Here is a 19385-nt window from a genome sequence, read left to right as displayed (position 1 = left end):
TGTGATGAAAACATAAAACGTGTGGTTGTACCAACGCAAGGAAGGTTTATTTAGTGTCAGAGAAAAGTATTTTAAAACAATGAAGAGAAAACTATTTCTTAAAATACAATATAATAGTAAAAATAATGACTTGGTCTTGCAGTTGTGTTTGGTAATCCATGCATTTCCAAATGCTCATAATAGACCAGGAGACATTTTAAAATGATTTTATGTGACATACACTTGTCTCTTAGTGTCAGCTAGTGGTGGGTCATGCACTCATTCAAGAGGTTCAAAAATTGGTTCAAAGGCCAGGGTAGTAGACAGGGAGAGAAATGAAAGAGTACAGATGGAAAGAAGCAAAAGAGAGAAAACTCAGGAGAGAAACCGACACCTTGTTGCGGTATTTTGTTTCCTTCACGCTCCGTATCTATCTCTATAAACAAGGCCTCACGCCGAGCAATACAAAGATACTCGATTCAGTTTTTAAAAATAGAAGTCACTTTCACAATTTGTTGTTTTAAACCTTCAGAAGCCAAAACCACCGTCGGTCTGAGGTGTCACGCGTGGTGAGAATGATTAACCTGGTAGTAACCACCACAGTGATGAAACCACAACATGTGCCTTTAAAGCTGGTGTGGAGGGAAAATATTTTTCAATCATCAGAATCATTTTCTTATTCATTTTTTCATTCTAATCTCACCTCTGATGCAATGTCAGCATCTCTGTAAGTGGGCCAACTACAGGAAGTGGGTTGATGAGTAAACCTCACAGATGTCAGGTATATCTTTTCATAATCACCTGCCATATGAATTTAATTTCATGTTGACATAGTTCACTTTGGAATTAAACTGGAGAGATTAAAGGTGTGGTCAATTTAAAGTTTTGTTACGGTTATTTGTGTAATTAACATTGGGTAGGTAAAATAAACTTTTCTTTACTGAGACGAACAGAGTGTAATTAGGACCAGTGTGCTCTCTATGAATAAAACAATCCACAGAGTTTATGTTATCTCTTCAGTATATCTGAATATCTAATGTCTGTGAAGAGACTATTCCACTATTTACTACTTCAGGGTACACTCCCTTATTTGTTATAGCATCCCAAATCCTCAAACTATAACATAATATTGATTACATAACGGATTTTGAATTCAATTGTATTGACTGTATATCTATATTCCTTTGTTCATGAGGTCGCTCACTTTGCTAGATGTCTAAATACAATTAGAACTAGAGTGAGAGCGTGATCACCGTTACGCCAGCACGGATGAACACACTTTAATAAGCGTTTTTGAAAACATACTAACCCATTTGTCACAATTGATAACCTCATATAATTCAATGTTTGTAAAGAATCTACCTGTCTGTAAATATTTTTCAATTTGGATTTTCTAAAAATGTCATTTAGTGTGTCCAAAACAGATTCTATTGTCTTTACAAAACACTGAAACAGCTACTATGTCTGATTAAGGAATTCAATGACAGAATAAGTACATGTTTTATTATGATGTGTGACAGTTGGTTTGAGGAAGCAGTGCAGAAGGCTCCTTGGCCTGTAAAGTATCTCCACCACTGCTGTTGGTTGTGTATTTTTAATCTCTTACGTGTGTTTTAACTTTCCTCTGCACAAGATAATTCACACTGTGCGAGGTTGTTCTCACAGATTGTTCTGTCTGGGGTTCACAATGACACTGGTGCCGAAGTAAAACAAGATGCTGTAGTCCTCTCACGCTCAACGTTTTCATTCAAATAAGCACATAAATACATAGAAACGTTTCATATGATTGAATGATATGCACTCATTATTATCATTATTACAGCTCCTCTTTTAAAGCCTTCACAAAACAGTTCTGGGGGCAGCTTAGAAAAAAAATTCCAACGACCAGTTACTTGCGCAAAAGCACCTCGACACACACACGCGCACACACACACACACACACACATTTTCACAGATGCAGATGTGGATATTGTCAGTCATTTAGGTCCAGGTGCGAGTTCTCTGGTCTCAGGTGTATCAAACACTCCTTTACACAACTTAACCGTTCGCTGTATCTCACACACACATTGTTCAGACACAGACCGTGTCAGGGCCATCGCACACTTGTTCAGGTGAGGGTCTTTGCGGCTGATGGTCGTTATGATGACATAATAATCAACCCCCAAGCAGAATCAGATAATCTTGACCACAGGAAAGTACTTGTGAGCTGAGAAGTCAAATTCTGGGAGCACCTAGAGATGCAGAAAAGTAAAGTGTGTCAACAAAGTGTTCACAACATGGAACATTAAGCCAGATAAACACCATGATAATCCATGCATTGTGTATGTCGCGTTACCGTGGTCTCCTTCTTGTGGCCTCCAGCCAGGAGCTTCGTAACTACGATGTTGGGTTTGGCCACCTTCAGTATACGGTTCACCTGTTTTCAATCATTAACTGTTATTGATGGTTGAGAAAAGGCAAAAACTAGAGTACAAACAAACCATTTAACTCAGTTTAGAGCAATACAGCAGAAAAATACTGAGGCTATGCTTTTGAATGATTGAATGGTTTGAAATGCTGTAATCCCAACTGATGTATCAAAAAGTAGCACAAGTCTAGATGAGAAAATCTTTTCAAGAATAGATTTTGAAGCTGGGGACACTGAAAATAGAACAATACACAACATTTCCTTTCACACGAGGAATTTATCTAAAAAAAGAGTTACTTTTCCTTACCTCAGGGTCTGGACAGGGCACATTTTCTAGGATGAGCTTGGCCTGCTGGAAGTGTTTGCTGGCGGCCATGTACAGGTCAGCGGAGCCTGGCGGAGGATTGTACTTCCTTAGATCGGACATCTCCTGGAGAGGGCAAGAAGGGCAAAGTCAGAGAGGAGAGGGACATCCAGCAAAAGGAAAGAATTTGAAAAGGAAAGGTGAAGAGGAAAATGGGGGGAAATGGAAAGAGTGGTGGAGAAAGGACAAGAATAATGAACAGCACCTTGAACTGGATGTAGTGCACGGGTGGGGGGGTGACCACGCTGTTGAAGGGAGCGAAGCGATGCTCGTAGCGAACCTGCTCGCTGTCCAACTCAAACTGAGGCTTACGCACCTTCCCGTCCATATCCAAAGCTACCATAGTCTGAGGAGAGACACACAGAGGATTGATGCTACAGCAGTGTGTGTGTGTGTGTCCAATAGGAGAAGAGAGGGCTCCAAAATGTGTCTGTGCTGATGTCCTACCTTGTACATGCCAGCACACATGTTCTGGTATGCTTGGCTCATGGTGATCTCCTTGCTGAGAGGGCGAACTGCAGAGGAAACCCAAACATCACATCATTTTTAGGACGAGCACCCACCGTGCAGGGGGATCTCCCTCTTCATTCGTGGTCATACTCTCACCTCAGCCACAGAGGCTACGATAGAGCTCACCTTTTTTCTTCTTCTTGGTCTTTTTGCTGCTGCGTCCTTTCACCTGCTCCTCCATGAGCCGCTCCTCTGCCATCTGAGAGGAGTCGGCTCTGCTCAGAGTGGACATCAGCCACGCGTAGAGGAACTCAGACAGGTACCTGCAGTCGGAAACAAACAGGTGTTCGTTCACAGATGATTAGAAGGGCGCCGGAACACGCTGAGATTTAGAGTTACCAGGAATAAACAAACAAGCGTGTGTGTGTGTGTGCTCTAACCAGTAGATGTAGTAGTACTCGTGCATGCTGTACAGCTCTAGTTCGAAGCCGCTCAGCAGGTATTGGATCATGATCCTCAGGTTATGGTAGAGGATCCAGGTGCCAAGACAGGCTAGATGCTGTCGCTGAGGCTCAAGTTTCATCAGCAAGCTATGCAGAGCTGCATCCACCTTCTCCGCCTGCAGAGCACACACGAAGAATTTAACAGTTGGTTTATGAATTATAAAACACACACCTGTCCTCAGAGTAAGTGACATATTTCTGCCTAACTTGTGTGGTGCAATGATGCAAAAAACAGTGGTGTTGTGTTTGAGTATCAGAAAGAAAAAAAAGGAGGAATGCGACAGGAGGAAACAGCCGCGCGTCACCTCGTCCTGCAGCGTGGCGAACTCTTCAAGAATGTGACCCAGCTTGTCTCTCTGTCGAGCTCGGTTGTGTCCATGGATCTGGATCAGACTGCAGAACGGCTGCAGGGAGAAGTGACGAGACGCAAACAAATTAAACACACAGCTCCCCAACTTGTCTATTCATGTCGGGGGGCTAATGATAGACAAGCCCATACACTTTCAGTGTTCCAGCTCTCCACCTCAGCTATTCACTTATAATTATACTACTGAAACAAACACATCCCATAAAGTTCACAAAGCAAACCACATACATCCGGACTATGCTTTGAGCAGTGAAGGTAACATACCCGGGAGCAGTGCGTCACAAAGGAGTCAATGTAATCCTTGGCCTGGTGGTTGTTGAACAGACAACACCTGGAGAGACACAGGTGCGCACACACACACACACACACACACACACACACACACACACACACATACACACACAATAAGCTTGAGACAGCTGATCGAGACACAATGAGCTCACTCAAGAGAGTTTGCATATTACGCTTGCACACAGAGAGCAAAAACACACCCTTTAAACAAATGTGAATGGCATTAAATGAGTGACTTGTTCAGGGTTTGTTGACAGTCTTACTTGTAGGAGAGGACCGGTGGGCTGACAAAGTATCTCAGAGCATCTTTAATCATGTCCTGCATCAGGTGGGTGCCAAACACTTTCTTATTATCGATCAGGAACGTTGTCTGGATTTAGGAAAACAAATCCCTTTAGTTCTCATACGTTTTTAACTATGCAATTATATGATGTCATCTGAAAGTGTTATTCGTTGTTACATGTATACAAACCACCTACTCTGTAGGCATCAGAGGGAAGAAGCAGTGACTAAAATGGCATTATTAACTCACCTGGAGTAGAGATCTGGAGAGGACACAGGGAGACTGCTCACTGAACTCACAGAAGAAGTCCTGAAAACAAACACAAACAAACTATTCATAATGTCTCAATTCATATGCTTTTATCGTGCATAATGACCTAGAAAGCATGTGTATGTATGGGGAGATGACCACTTAAGAAAATGTTTGATAGAAAGTAATTTTGAACTAAGCAATCCAACAAACAGAGAAAAGGTTACTGGCTCAGACAGCATAGTAAGAGGTGGAAATGTGTTTACCAGTATGCCATGCAGGTTGGTGGTGTTGATCACATCACACACAGTCTTGATGCGTTCTATAAGTTTGCTGAAGTAAGCCACCATGTCCTCCCTCTTGATGATCTTGGCGTAGCGAGGAAAGGTAGGAGGCAGCAGTCTCTGGTTTACCAGGGGCTCGAAGCCCATCATGATGGGGTGGTCTGCAGCATTCACAGAGAATGAAGAACACAAAAGGTTAACACAGGTCACATATAAAGCCATCTTCCCTACGAGGCGGCCTCAGCATGACGACTAATTAAAAAGGGCCAGTGTGTACGATTTAGTGGCATCTAGCAGTGAGGTTGCAGATTGCTCTACGGTGGCCCGATCTAGAGCCCGTGTTTGGTTTGTCCGTTCTGGGCTACTGTAGAGACATGGCGGTGCAACAGAGCAGACTCCGTGAAGAAGAACGCTCCCTTTGTAGAAATAAACGGCTGATTCTAAGGTATCAAAAACACAACAATTCTTATTTACAGATGATTATACATTAAAATAAATAAATAATGCGAGTGTGTATGTTACCTCCTTTAGTGGTGTCATTCTGCGACTGGATGCCGTGCTGAATACTGGAATGCATGGCTGATAGGAGGTCAGCAGCCTGAACCACGAGCTTCTGGGCCTCACCCACCGAGCTGGTCTGATGAAGAGAAAACCGTTAACAAACACAAACATAACAACAAGAAAGAAAATGACATACAGGTGCCTGCAAGCACATTTTAATAAAATCCTCTTCACTGCTCGTTATAAGCAGAAGAACATGTTTTAATCCACGTCGCAGTAGTAACTGTGTGTGTGTGTAAGTGTATTACCTCTTTCTTGGTGAAGGTGATCAGTGCAGTCAGTAGAAGACGTGTGAACTTGATTCGATTGAAAAGTGCCAAAAACTGCTGATGCTGAAAAAATAAAAGTATGAGAACATTTAACAGGATCACGTGTACATGCAAAGCTATTAATACATATATTTCCTGATTTGTCTTTCAAGCTTTATGATGAATGATAAATAACAAGCCACCCAGACAAAGTCCATTTTTAGGTCTGATTTTCCTTCCTTCATCATTATTATTACTGTAATGAAAGATCTGGAAACTCCAGAGAAGAGTCTCCAGAGTTCATATGAGCCTCACACTCTGACAGACAGAAACTGGAAAACTAATTATACCAGGCAGAGATTGTGAAGGAGGGTTCAGAGGTTTACTTTGTGGCTGAAATGTTGGGATGCTCACTAAATGAATAAAGACCAGTGACACAAGCTGATGTTATCTCATGTTGAAACTGCATCACATCAGTCAGAAGCAACGATTGTTCAGCTTTCAGGTGATCTGAATGCTATTCCAAGAACACGCCTTTAACAAAACTCCATCAACACGGAGGAACGACCCGACGTACCTCCAGCTCCATCTCTGGGTGTCGCTGCTCACCCTGTCGACTGCGCGTGCTCTGAGGAAGCGGGGGAGAAAAACAATACATAACCAATGTAATATTCTTATCAGCGGGGTTTTATTGAAATGGCAAAGGCTGTGGCTTAAACTGGCCGGGAACAAATACCTTAACTTTCCTCTGTAACTCATCCTCCACATCTTTCAGCATTCCTGGTAGGAAGAGAGCAAATGAGAGAAAGAGATTACCTCATCTTTGTTTCTCTGAAACAACAGTATGACTCAGTATTACGTGTGAAGCCGTAGACGCAATGACCTACTGAATCTGCAATACAGTACTTGTACCTGTCACCCGCAGGTCTGACACATTATTGGCCATTTTGAAGCCATAGGTCATGGCCTGGAAATCCTCCTACAGAAAAATATGAGGTGAATCAGCATTTCCACATATAAATACGACACTGAGTCATCAATGGCCAATTGTAATATTAACTTAAATAAATGTAAATACCAGTGGGCAAACCAGAAACACCAGTAAAATGATTACAAATATTCATAGACCACCACGGACTGTAAAAAGCTTCGGCAAAAGCTCAAGTGTAGGAAGTTGCTCACCTCCTCGAACACAGCAGCCTTGTTCACTTTCTCTCGGGCGATGTCACACACCTTCAGGATGCCCAGGGCAAAGGCTTTGAGGGCCGGCTCTTCAATCAGGTCGGGGCTATGGACGTACAGACAGGTAAACACAGTCTGCGCCAGGGAGTGGCCCTCCAGCCATGTGATCTACGAATACACACAAACACGCACACATGAGTGCTGCGTTTCCCGCAGTGGTGCTGATCTAAAAGTCAATGGGATTCAATCACTAGAACTTCAAACACCTTCAAGACTTTTTATTTATTTATTTTTATTGGTGGTTACACTACACGTTGGCTTGCCATTTTTCGTATGTTCTTGTAAAATGACAAACATCTTAAGTTCTCTGTGACTATAGAGAGAATTTATCAAATGTTTTCTGTCTAAACTACATCTCTCCAAACAATTGCAGAACATCTTTGACCAGCGATCTTGAATAACAGACTAACTCTTTCTTCATTTCACTGTGGAGGGGAGCTACTCCGAAGAGAAAATGTGCCATTTGTGGGTCAGTAAAATGCAAACCTGTACATTCATATTACTCACAAAGCCTACCGTTTACAGTATAAGAAAGTGAGAACTCACCAAACAGCAGAAAGATGTGTCGATGATCCCAATTAGTTCAGGAAGACTAAGGTCCTTCACCTTAATGGCACCTTCCTAAAATGATACAGTAATACAAATGACTTAGAACTAAGTGGTTAATTTTACTCTCTCTCTCTCTCTCTCTATATATATATATATATATATATATATATATATATATATATATATATATATATATATATATATATATATATATATATATATATATATAAATATATAAAACAAACCAAGACAATGCAATCAGACTTGTACATGTAAATTAAGAAAATTAGGCTTAGTCTTCATTCCTATCAATCGACTATTGTCATTGTATGGCAGCAGTACTGTACCTTGATAGCTTGTTCAAAGTTGAGTACTTTCCTGTTGACCTGGTTTCCAATCATTCCTGCGTCCATCTTAGGATCCATCATCTCTATGGCGGACATGGCCTCAAATAGGCCAAACCTGCCACCATAGCGGAGCGATTAAGTGCCCGTTTTGTATGCGTTTACAAAAGGTTCAATCAATCCTACTGATGAAATCGCTGATGCAGATACTAGCAGGTTAAATTCCAACACGTTTATGCAAAAATAAAATTTCAAGAATTCCATGTTTCATTGTAATTACTCAGTCTGTTCAGTGCTATGAAGTCAGCTGCATTTTTGGGGAGTGTAAGCAGGCTGACTATTGAAAGTGTTTATTGCTTTTTAATTGGAACAAACTGTCTCTTTTAAGTCTGACTTTGCAAACATCACTTTGTCCTACTCACAGTTTGTCATGAAGCAACTCTCCAAGGTTCAGCTCTGCATGAATTAAGGATGAGGACAAGAAAAGAGAAAAGAAAGATCACGTCAGTACCTTTCAGAACGACACACATACGAAAACACTCACGCAACCCACTTGCAGAGCCTGTACCTTTGCATGCGCCCTTGAATTCATGCGTAATATCAACCCAGTTGGCATTGTTCTTCATCTTTTCTGGGATGCCCAGCCCCCAGCCAGCATCATCATCATCAACCGCTGACTTCATCACCATTGTGACTACTAGAGAGAAACACAAAGGATACATATTACAAAATGTCAGATATTACTTTAACTAATATTTAAAACAATAATGATGGCTTTCATCAATTTGAGTGTTACAGTAAGTCGTGCCAGCATGAACAATATAACCAAAAAAAGGTCCACCTGAATGAATAATTAACCTCTACCCCGACAAAGCTGAACAAAAGGTATATTATGATCTCAGGCAAAAGGAGAGGATTAACATCTCTGTGGACTGACTTGTGAAACTTAAATTAGAGCCTAACAAGGAGTAAACTGTACGCCTGAGTGCACTGGAAGGTCTCAGCCTTTCAAACCAAGGACATGTCAGTACTGTGACGGGAGTTTAAAGAAAGCGTACCCATTTCTGTATGACTGATTAATGATGGTATTGATCATATTTCAAGCACATCTATCAGATATTCGGAGATAGATTTATATGGAGACTTAATGAGGACAGAGGCTACAATTGCAGCCAGTGACGTGATATGTGTGTCATATGAACACGCTGAAATCGATTTCATCTGATCAAAATAATTACTTTAGGTCAAAGCAGATATCGATGCATTTCCTTCAGTCTAGATCAACGTAGCTAGCTAACATGTGAATCGAATAAAATAACAGTGTGTCAGCTTATTGGGCTATTTTGGCTCTACCATCTACAAATGTGTAATGACTAACCCTTTTAATGTTTACAAAACCGACGTACGTTACAAAAAAAAATGCATTTCAGGTTATTTCATGTATCGAAAGACGTGAGACGCATAGGACATGTTCGCTAACTATCACCAACGTCAAAGTAGCTTGTAATACCGTGTGCTAACAAGCTAATGCTGCCCACAGTGGATGTTTCCTATGAACAAAGATGGAGTATCTTCAAAACAAAACAATAGCACTGTTATTAGAAGTCCATATAGTCGTTGTAAATGTGCACGTACCTTAGTATTTTGTATTAACCATGTAGCTAATAAAGATCTCCTCAGCGGCTGTAGAAATCGGCGCATAAATTAAACGTCACAGGCCACTGTCGACATGGGAAATGTAGTCCTTATATGTCAGGATGGCGCTCAATCTCTCAATGAACAGTTTGTAGTCTGAAACCCGGTCAGTTCAGGTGTAAAACTAAACAAATGTTATATTTTGGGGGAAGGTAATGACTTGGCTCATTAGGGAGCTTTCCATCCTCCTCCTAACTGCGCCTACAACCACGCAGAGAAACGTACTCTCGCGTGTTTCACCGACAGCACCTCTGACAGTTGGGACGGGTCTCATCACAACACCATCAGGGCGTTTCAGGCAACGCGCAGGCGACCAGCAGCGGTCCCACTTATCTCGGTATTGGTCCACCCTGCATGAGACAGCAGCTCCTTTTCCAGACAGGTTGGTAAGACCCTCGTTGTTGTTAGTAATATGCAGCTCTGTTGCTCTTGCTACAATCGCCTTTGTGCGCTTTATTGTTAGCATATCGCTTCGTTAGCTCGCCTGCTGCCACAGACAGGCGGCCGTTAATGAGTGACTAGTCCAGCAGGTGCAGCGGACTGCAGCCTCAGAGCCACAGCTAGGTCATCTAACTTAGCATCTTGTGAAACAATAGGCTAATAACAGTGAATAACCCAAATGTCCCCGTGGGCTGGTGTTATGACGGTAGCGTGTCATGTTTTTTAAAAACGTTTTTGGGATTGTGGTCTGTGGAAGGAGCTAGGCAGCCCTGTGGTGTTATTGTGGTCAGGCCACCATCTGTCCTGTGTGAGCTGGCCTCCAAAACATGTCAGTTTTACGATTGCTCTGGAGAAAGCTTCAAACACACACTTAAGGCTCTTTATGATCTGATCTAGCTGCTCCTCCTCAGCCGCTGGTCAAGTGACCTGAGATCCCCAGGTGTGGTCGTCTGCGATGTTACCTGTCTAGTAAAACAGCTGGTGGACTATTGCAGTTTGACTCTGCAAGCCTGATCATATTTCTGGCATTTTCTTTCTTTTAATTGTATTATGTTTTTGTTTTGTTTGCTGCAAAATGTAATGTGTCATTTGAAGCACCTTATAACATTGTAAAGACCCATGTAATAAAACCTTTGTCTTTATCTAATTATCTATTATTTATGACTCATCTTATCTCAGCCCATAAATGCTCCTGTATTCACTGTGTGACCTGATCTGATCCGGGACTCTTCAGAGACCTGTGGGAATTCACGTTACCAATGCTGGAGTCATTTGCTCGACTCTTCTGCATTTTTAAAAAAAAATATGGTTTGATGTAATGCAGCTGAACACTAGCACTGTATTGCTTCTCTCAAACTTTGTGTTCAAATGACCTGATCTACGGGTCTATTGTCTCCAGACATTTGAGATCTACAGCATGTAGGGCAGCCTCTTTGTTTTGTGTAAAATCAGTCAGGCGCTTCTGTATATCTGATATTAAGGCGGTCCTGGTGAAGTGGATGTGAGCCATCTCTCTGCAGCTGTAGGTTGTCCCAGCACATCCTGGACAGGTCACCAGTTTGTTTCAGAGATAACTCATGTGCACAGTTCAACACATTCATGGCTACAGTAGATATTTCAGGTTGCTTGTCATCTGGGTTTCGCATAGTTGCAGAGCCAGCTACAGGCTGAGATCACAACAGAGGGATCTCTTTAAGCGTAATGAGCAAAGGTTTATTATGCTCTTTGCTAAAATGGCACAGTATGTGTATGCTTGTCCTTCATTGTCACTTTATTTTATTTCTCTTGCAGACGACATGACATGTTGAAGTGGTAAAAATGAACAAACCCAAAATGGCCACAGAGAAGGGGTGAGTTACACAGACAGACATACAGGCTGTGATATGTATTACGATTGTGTTTCTGTGTGAAACAAGTTCACAAGTTACTATCTGTTCACATATTCTCTCTCTCTTCTCTCTCTCTGTGTTGCACCATCTGTGTCTGAAAGAGAGCTTGTTTGTGCAACACAGCAGATGATTAGTTGGCCTTGCTTGAACTTTCCATATGTATTTGTCATTATTACTGAAAATAACACTCATCATTAATGCAGAGGAAACCTCTTTGGAATAAACCTTTCAGTGTATTTGCCCTGATTAAGTTTAAATATGTATAATGTGTTCATTCTCTAGTTCATCTGTGTTCATTGGTCGATTATGTGACTTATGCAATGTGTTTATTTAGGCTTTACTGCTGTTTCAGCATGTTTTCCTTTGTCCAGACTTATGTAATTTCTTCACCATTCTTTCAATTTTTCCAGTTTTTTCTTTTCTGTCTCCAGCGCACACACACACACACAGTCTCAGTCTCTGTCTTTATAAGGACATATAAGAAACTCTGGTCCACTGGGTGCAATCGCAGAGTTTTGATTTTCTCTCCCATGTTTGCCGTTGCTGACCTTGTGTTTCCAGCTGAGCGGCACTGAGCTAAGGTTATAAATGGGGGATGGGTCACTATCCCAGAAATGGTGACGCGATGAGAGTCCGCCACTCAACTTCAGTGAAATAAATGAAATGCATCTTAAAGTCGATAATTAAACATGGCTTGCCAATTTGTATTTTTTTCACTATTATATTGCATTCCAGAAAGAGCTATTTCCGTAGGCTGTTATTTTGGAGACATTTTGAGACTCACTGTGGTCATATTAGGGCATTTACACATATGAGGGGCTGCTTTATGCTTGTTCTCCAGTGCCGCCCAGTGCTAGATAAACTGAAACCGATCCATCATTCTAATCCATCTAATCCTACACATGAAGCAGGAAATCATGGCAGATTTTTCTTTAAGCACATGCTTACGTATTAAAGTATCCACCTTCTGTGTAAATGCATCATCATGATGCATTACGCTGCGTGTGTGACGCTTACACTGATCTCTGCCCTTTCCAGATGGATTTTAATAATATATATTTTTTCATCCTTTCTCCAAATGCTGAATAAAGCTAGTCTGCTACATATATGTTCCTCCTAAAGGTAGAAATGTCTATGTGTGTGTGTGTTTCCAGCGTTCCCAGTAACTCCAGAGTACTGATGCTCCTGGGCCAGCTGGAGAGGATGAATGGAGAGGCCATGATGAGGGATGTCGAAACGGCAAGACAGGTCACTGCAAAGATATTTCATCTCATACAGACGCAGGGTGAGAGCAAACGCGCACTGAATAACGTTGCAATCTACTGTACTCAAACTGAAAACAAGACAAAATCCAGCATTTTCCATGTATTTTAGTGTTTTTTCACAGACAAGCAATGTGTTTACAGTGGTGTAATAGGTGTTTGTGTATCTGTCTGTCTGTCCACGGATAATCCCACATACTGCCGGACCGATCAGCCACATATTTTTTGTTCACCTCTTTTTTACGGTGATTCACACTTTTTGAAAAAACATTTTATTGACCGCCATTGACTACTGACTCCTCTTAACCGGTCGATAGGGGCGACAAGTGATCAACAACTGCTTCAGTAGCAAAAGCCACATTTGGCCAAAAACTGACATCCACAAAAAAAAAGTTGGTCTCATTTTGAACCGGAGCATCTTCAGATTAATCCCATACCCAGTATATTATGATCCATTAAAGTTAGGCACGATACAAGATGAATAAATGGCTGTTTTTGTTTTCTTCGCCGCCATCTTGACTGTAAAGGGAGCTGGAAGGGACAATTGAGTGACATTCAACTCTTCTTTGTTTGGGAGGCGAGAGGGAGACACACCTGGCAGAGATATGCCCTCTACTGCACTTTTCCACTTAAAAATGTGTTCAGTGCAACTGTCGTGTAAATAGAGATGGGTTAGTGCACCGGTAGTCAAAGTGTGGATGGATTGTTGCAGTGTCTCCAGATCTGGTTCTCTGATTACTCTTTTAAAAGGAGAGTAGAGAAGAAGATCTGACAGCAGAAGAAGCCTCTGTGCGGTGTCGCTGTGGAGAACAGACTGAAACACGAGTGTGTCTCTGTTAGCAGGCGGCCTCTCTGCCACTCCAAGGAGCCGGAAGTAATAGAAATCTCTCATTGCTCTGGTGCTTTAACAAATAGTTGATTCATGTATTTGTCAAACTGACAATAATTTTAACAGTTGTGATAATTGTTAATGTCATTTATCAAACAAAAGTGCCAACTAACAACCTTTCAAATGTTAGGATTTGCTGCTTTTCTCAATTTGATCTCATTGTAAAAATAATATTAGCGAATTGAAGAAATAATCTTGGGCTCTTTGAAATTGTCATGTGCATTTTTGTTACTACTTTGATACATTAAATAGACTAAATGATTAATCAGGTAATTGAAAAATTCATTAAATATTGACGACCAATTAATCAGTAATGAAAATAGTTGATTACTTGCAGCCATTACTTAAAACAAGATTAAGAAAAGAATACTACAGATTTAAACTGTTTAAGATAACCTAGCACATTTCATATTCTTTCCCTGCAGCTAGTAGTTTTCAGACAATGTCATTTTTTTTTATCGTGGATTTTTTGAGTGAGAACAACTGTAATCACTTGAGTCAACTTTAGTGGAGCCTTTTGTGTGAAAGTGAAGAATTCACTATTGCTGTTCCTGAATTTCGTCTTTCCTCTTCCTATAATTCTTTGCTTCCTTCCTCCCACTTCAAAGTAAGCTTGTAGTTAATCCATCATGACTGTTGGGCACAGTGGGAAGGCTTCCGTCTGTGACCCCGTCAATCATGATACCTCAGCTGTTCCTCTCTCATCTCCTGCTTGGCTGTCTGTCACACCCTGCCTACAGCCTCGACTTGAAATGTGCATGAGCGTGACGATGGTTAGGGGGAAGGAGGAGGTCCGTGACCCTGTTCACAGTAACTATACACCTCAAGAAGGACTTTGCTGTACTCTTGTCTCGTGTTCAGAGCTTTTGGAACAGAAGGCAGTCAAGAGATACCAAGAAACATAACAAGGATGATAGAGAGAACGGACAGCCAGGAGTTGAAAGTGGGCTCATAAACTCATACATCTGATAAAGATAAAGATTAAATTGATATAAAGAAAATTGCTCCACAGACCAGTGGAGCTCTGTTTTGGTTTAATGGAGAATTAAATCCGTCGTAGAGCTCTGGGTGAACACAGATGGCTACAGTATTTATTTCCTGATTCAACAACTCTGGCAGCCTCGTGGGGAGGGGAGGGGGGAGCTGCGCTCATGTGATTGGTTGAAAATGAGGCTGACATCTGATTGGCTACAGATAGGTCCGTGTTGAAAAAAACGCATTTGCGAATCCAGCCACCTCAGGGGAGTCTCAAAAAACCCACAAATAAATGCAGTGAGATCCACAAACAAATAGAAAAATCCACACACAAATACATACAAATGCAGAAATATATTTGTGATTTTTTTTTTTTTACATTCATATAAATCGTAATTTATTTATGTGTGCATTGGAATGTATTTGTGAATCGTTCTGTGTGCATTTGCAATTATTGAGACTGATCTGACCCCATAAGTGTGTTTGTGTGTGTCATAAACCATGAAAGCCTCATGCTTGACACCGTTCATTTCCATATTCACCTGCTGTTGTGATGCATTCCTAGTTAGTGACAGCATATAATGCTCATTCTCCAGCGAAGTAGGAGTCGTAGCAAACCAGTTCTTTTCAGAGGACAACCCGCTGTACTTGGAATAACAGCGCTCCCTTTGCTTGTGCGAGAAGCCCCTCGGTTGCTTTGCACAAGTGCAGAACTGGTTATCTTCACATTTCTGATCCTTTTCATTTTGTTGTGTGTTGCAGAGAAGAGCGGAAAAGAGGTGATGTCCAAAGGCTCCAGTGGCATGGAGGTCATTCTGGCTTCACTGGAGGTCAGCTCACTCACAGCAGCTCAGAACATGACAACACTTCAACACTTAAGCTTACCTTGTAGTTTTTACTTCTGTTTGCACAAATGGATAGAGTGGTAAATTCCTAAATTTGACTACTAAAGACTATTAGTCTTTGTGCTAAGCTACGCTAACTGGCTGCTAGTGGTAGCTTCATATTTACAGTACCAGAGTGGTATCAATCCTCTCATCTAACTAGCGATAAAGCTATTTCTTTAAGGTGTATTTCCCTCACTTTGAAACGTTCTTCTTCAAACTAATAGACATCCACGATGTGAGCGTTGCCAGAATAAGCTCACTGCTTAAATCATTGCATGCAGAGACGTAAGAAATGCATCACTGGCTTTGTATGAACAGCTGTGGGAAACCTCGCTGCAGGTGATCGTTTGATTTGAGATTAGACTGCACGACTAGGAGGGAGTAAAATAATGTCTGAAGAGGTAGTTGCACACCTTGCTATAATTCAGGATATTCACCTGCATGTTGTTTAACAAGTGTCCCCGTGTGGCTTCGACAGAACACCAGGGATGTCCAGACCACTCTGAACATTTTGTACATTCTCAGTGAGCTGCTGACTGTGGGTGAGTAGAGTGATCCCCCCCCCCCCCCAAAAAAAAAGCAGTTTATGCCCTGATTTTGAGAGCTAATAACATTTACTGGATAAAGTGGACAATTTAACTGTCATTTACAATTTAGGAAAATTATATTTGGGGGTAAATTACTTTTTCATGTGAGTAGTAAATATATTCTTAAAGCATAAAAAAATTCCTTGAGCCACACTAATAAATGGTAAAGTGGTAGTAAAAGTTAAATGTCTCGATAAAGTAGTAATGTTTTAAGGTTTGTTCTTCCCAGGATTTCAACTGCATATTCCCATCATGAATTCAGTTTATTCACATCTAATGCTGCTTTATTGTTGTTTTCTGTCTTCAGGCAGAGGTCGCAGGGTCGGAGTGTTTGTGTCTAAAGGAGGAACAGGAATCTTATTCCAGATTCTGATCACTGCAAGTAAAGAGTTGCCTCCCGGTGAAGAACTCATGCTGCAGCTTCACTCACTGCTCGCCAAGGTTGGCCCAAAAGGTGGGTTTAATGACACAGTTCAACACATCTCGACATTTTGTTGAGTTTGCATTTGTCTCCGTTCATCTTGTGTGTCTTTGTTTCATGTCTAAAATGTCATGTCACTTGAGTCATCTAAAGTCTAGTCAGTGCTGTGAAAGGTGCTGTTCAGTTTTATTGTAGACAAATAAAAGTTATGTTTACATACGGTATTACTTGGCAAAACACATTGTGTGTTGAGGTCTAACAAACTTGTCGAGTGCATTTCTTTCCTCGTAAAACATTAGCAAAGTACATTTTTTAAATTGTTTACATCCTTGCCCTTGTTGGCGCATTGCTCCATTTCTTGGTGCGTTACTGCCACTTCATCAGCGGACTAGCATGTGAATCAAACTACCCGTGTAGTGCATGCATGTTTGTCCCTGTGTGTACACAATACTAACTAAACACTGCTCTCTAGTCTACTAGTGGTCACAGGGTGCTGTGAAGACTTGCTATTTAGTATTTTGCAGAAAACAAATTTAGTGATGTATTCTTTGCATGATCATGTGTGTTCAGACAGAAAGTTTGGAGTGAAAGCGCGTTTGAGCGGAGCGCTGAACGCCACAGTCAACTTAACAAAACAGAACCTACAGAATACCAAACTGCTTCTGCCCTGCCTGCAGGTTCTCAGGGTTTACTCCACCAACTGTAAGTTACTTTTAACTTTGAAATTCACAGCTCAAAATGTTATTTTCTATTGGAATTCAATTGGAATTCCAAGAAATAGCACAGAATCTTAAACTGATGAAGTTTCAGTGGTATTTGATGTCTTTATCTACTTTTGAATGCTATGTCCTCTTTATGCGTTTGTTTTTGTGAAGCGGTGAACGCTGTTTCTTTGGGTAAGAACGGAGTGGTGGAGCTCATGTTCAAGATTGTCGCGCCGTACAGCAAGAAGAACACCAGCCTGCTTAAGTAAGCAGTCGATTGTGATGAATGAGCCAGCATGAGTGCTGTGTTATAACAAACTAGTGACATCCACAGGCCATTTTCCAATGTGTCATTGACGTTTGTTGAGCAGACCATGTAACCGTGTAATTTGCCTTGTTTCTAAATCAACAGGGTAGCTCTGGATGCCCTGGGAGCTCTGCTTAAATCCAGTGAGTCATTTTCTTTGTAGCATTGAGTTTTGACTCTTCAGTAGTGTAGTGAGCCCTAATTGGTGCTGGGTTCCTTTTGCCTCTCTCACCTCCACCATCATCAACACTTTGCTTGTACTTGAATGTTTTTCTGTTTCATTCAACATAGATTTCAAGTTACCTCTTCCTCAAATGTACCCCTCTTACTCCTCCCACCCTTCTCTTCATGTTTATCGTCTCCCTCTACCACTTCCCCCTGCAGAGACGAATGCTCGCCGGGCAGTGGATGGTGGACATGTGCATGTCTTGCTGGCTCTGTACCAGGACTGGCATCACAATGACACGCGGCATCGCCACATGCTGATTCGCAAAGGGCTGCTGGTCTGCCTCAGGAACATCACCAACATCAAGCTCGGCAGGAAAGCATTCATAGACGCTGATGGCATGAGGATCCTCTACAACTCGTCCACTGTGAGTGAGAATGTGACATGTGCTTGGCCAACAATTAAAGCATGCAACACGTACTGCACACACACACACACACTCACAATCCATCTAGCCTACTCTCTACTTTTTGTGTGATTTCATTTCAAGGAGTGTCTCCCAGTGCGGACTCTGGATCCACTTATCAACACTTCGAGTCTCATCATGAGGAAGTGTTTTCCTAAGAACCGTCTGCCTCTGCCCACCATCAAATCAGCCTTCCATTACCAGCTGCCACATGTACCTGCTGCAGGGCCTGTGGCGCAGTTGTACAGCCAGCCACCTGGGGGTGAGAACACAGGACTCACGCACACACACTTCACTAGAGCGTGCCCCTGCATATCACAGTGTATGCGCATGCCTTTCATTGATGATAATGTTGTACAGACGGACACCTTTTTTTATTATCGCAGTCATGGCTCCTAGATTCAGCCCTACATAATACACAGACACACACACACACACACACACACACACACACACACACACACACACACACACACACACACACACACACACACACACACACACACACACACACACACACACACACACACAATAATGCTTATATCTTTGACCGCATAAATTGTTAATGGCAACACTGCTGCACACTTTCAGGGAGAAAAAATCCTCAGCTCTGCGACAGGCCCTTAAAGAAGGGTAAGACATACGTAAGAAACGACTCCATCCTCAGAATACATAGACTCACTCACTGCTGCTCTTTTTTTTATTCACCTCACGTCATTCTCTAACTTCACTAAACTAACACATGACATGTGTTAGTAATACACATGTAATAAAGATGCGTAGTGCACATTGCTCAGTGGTTGCATGCTCACCAGTAGACTTATGCACTTAAACTGTACTCAATTAATTTGCCTCCTTGCATCCACAGGCTTTTTAATGGAATATTTGACCCACTTTGCTCTTCCCTTAAAAGGTGCTAAATTGTAACGGTGCTCGCACCACAAACAGGGCAAACAGCGCTGACAGAGCTGACAGAGCTAACAGTGTTAACCTGGGTGGGCGCTTTGCTTCCTCGACGACGCTGTGGGTCAGGACGCCGTTATCAGCTGTAACCGCCACATAAGCAACAATTAGCT

At 41.8% G+C, this 19385-nt stretch overlaps 2 protein-coding genes across 5 annotated transcripts in view; one reads left to right on the top strand and one right to left on the bottom strand.

The window, feature by feature from the left end:
- Window positions 1–1468: 1468 nt before the first annotated feature.
- On the bottom strand, window positions 1469–9896 carry naa35 (N-alpha-acetyltransferase 35, NatC auxiliary subunit). Of its 2 annotated transcripts, none has more exons than XM_079161343.1 (23): window positions 9757–9896; window positions 8690–8818; window positions 8544–8577; window positions 8125–8239; window positions 7775–7849; window positions 7169–7336; window positions 6899–6965; window positions 6723–6766; window positions 6564–6614; window positions 5987–6070; window positions 5700–5814; window positions 5160–5338; window positions 4894–4953; window positions 4625–4731; window positions 4335–4401; window positions 4009–4107; window positions 3641–3819; window positions 3387–3523; window positions 3198–3265; window positions 2956–3096; window positions 2694–2816; window positions 2315–2395; window positions 1469–2210 (listed from the first exon to the last, which is right to left on the bottom strand). In XM_079161343.1, exons 2-23 carry the CDS (start codon window positions 8808–8810, stop codon window positions 2151–2153), a joined length of 2175 nt encoding a protein of 724 aa, XP_079017469.1. In that variant the 5' UTR covers window positions 8811–8818; window positions 9757–9896; the 3' UTR covers window positions 1469–2150. The 2 variants fall into 2 exon arrangements, with proteins under 2 accessions (XP_079017469.1, XP_079017470.1); XM_079161344.1 differs by having other exon boundaries at window positions 8690–8815; window positions 9757–9811.
- Window positions 9887–19385, top strand: part of agtpbp1 (ATP/GTP binding carboxypeptidase 1) — a 26253-nt gene continuing 16754 nt past the window's right edge. For 2 of the 3 annotated variants that reach the window (XR_013767122.1, XM_079161339.1), the window contains exons 1-12: window positions 9887–10198; window positions 11548–11606; window positions 12800–12930; window positions 15534–15601; window positions 16137–16200; window positions 16553–16699; window positions 17237–17368; window positions 17542–17635; window positions 17783–17820; window positions 18062–18270; window positions 18394–18571; window positions 18901–18942. Coding sequence is in view for 2 of the 3 variants with exons in the window: in XM_079161339.1 (XP_079017465.1) it covers window positions 11575–11606; window positions 12800–12930; window positions 15534–15601; window positions 16137–16200; window positions 16553–16699; window positions 17237–17368; window positions 17542–17635; window positions 17783–17820; window positions 18062–18270; window positions 18394–18571; window positions 18901–18942 (1135 nt within the window). In the remaining variant the exon portion in view is untranslated. The remainder of the gene's footprint in view (window positions 10199–11547; window positions 11607–12799; window positions 12931–15533; window positions 15602–16136; window positions 16201–16552; window positions 16700–17236; window positions 17369–17541; window positions 17636–17782; window positions 17821–18061; window positions 18271–18393; window positions 18572–18900; window positions 18943–19385) is intronic. The other variant, XM_079161340.1, reaches the window with a different exon arrangement.

Source organism: Pholis gunnellus, assembly GCF_910591455.1.
Source record: "Pholis gunnellus genome assembly, chromosome: 6".
Lineage (NCBI taxonomy): Eukaryota > Metazoa > Chordata > Actinopteri > Perciformes > Pholidae > Pholis > Pholis gunnellus.
This window is presented reverse-complemented; position numbering and strand designations above follow the sequence as displayed.

Excerpts from the sequence above, each read along its gene's own strand:
- naa35 (XM_079161343.1), bottom strand. The coding sequence starts at position 8,810 with ATGGTGATGAAGTCAGCGGTTGATGATGATGATGCTGGCTGGGGGCTG. Across the intron at positions 4,108-4,334 it reads TTGTGACGCACTGCTCCCGG|CCGTTCTGCAGTCTGATCCA; the intron begins GTATGTTACCTT and ends TTCTCCCTGCAG. Across the intron at positions 2,817-2,955 it reads TGCACTACATCCAGTTCAAG|GAGATGTCCGATCTAAGGAA; the intron begins GTGCTGTTCATT and ends TGCCCTCTCCAG.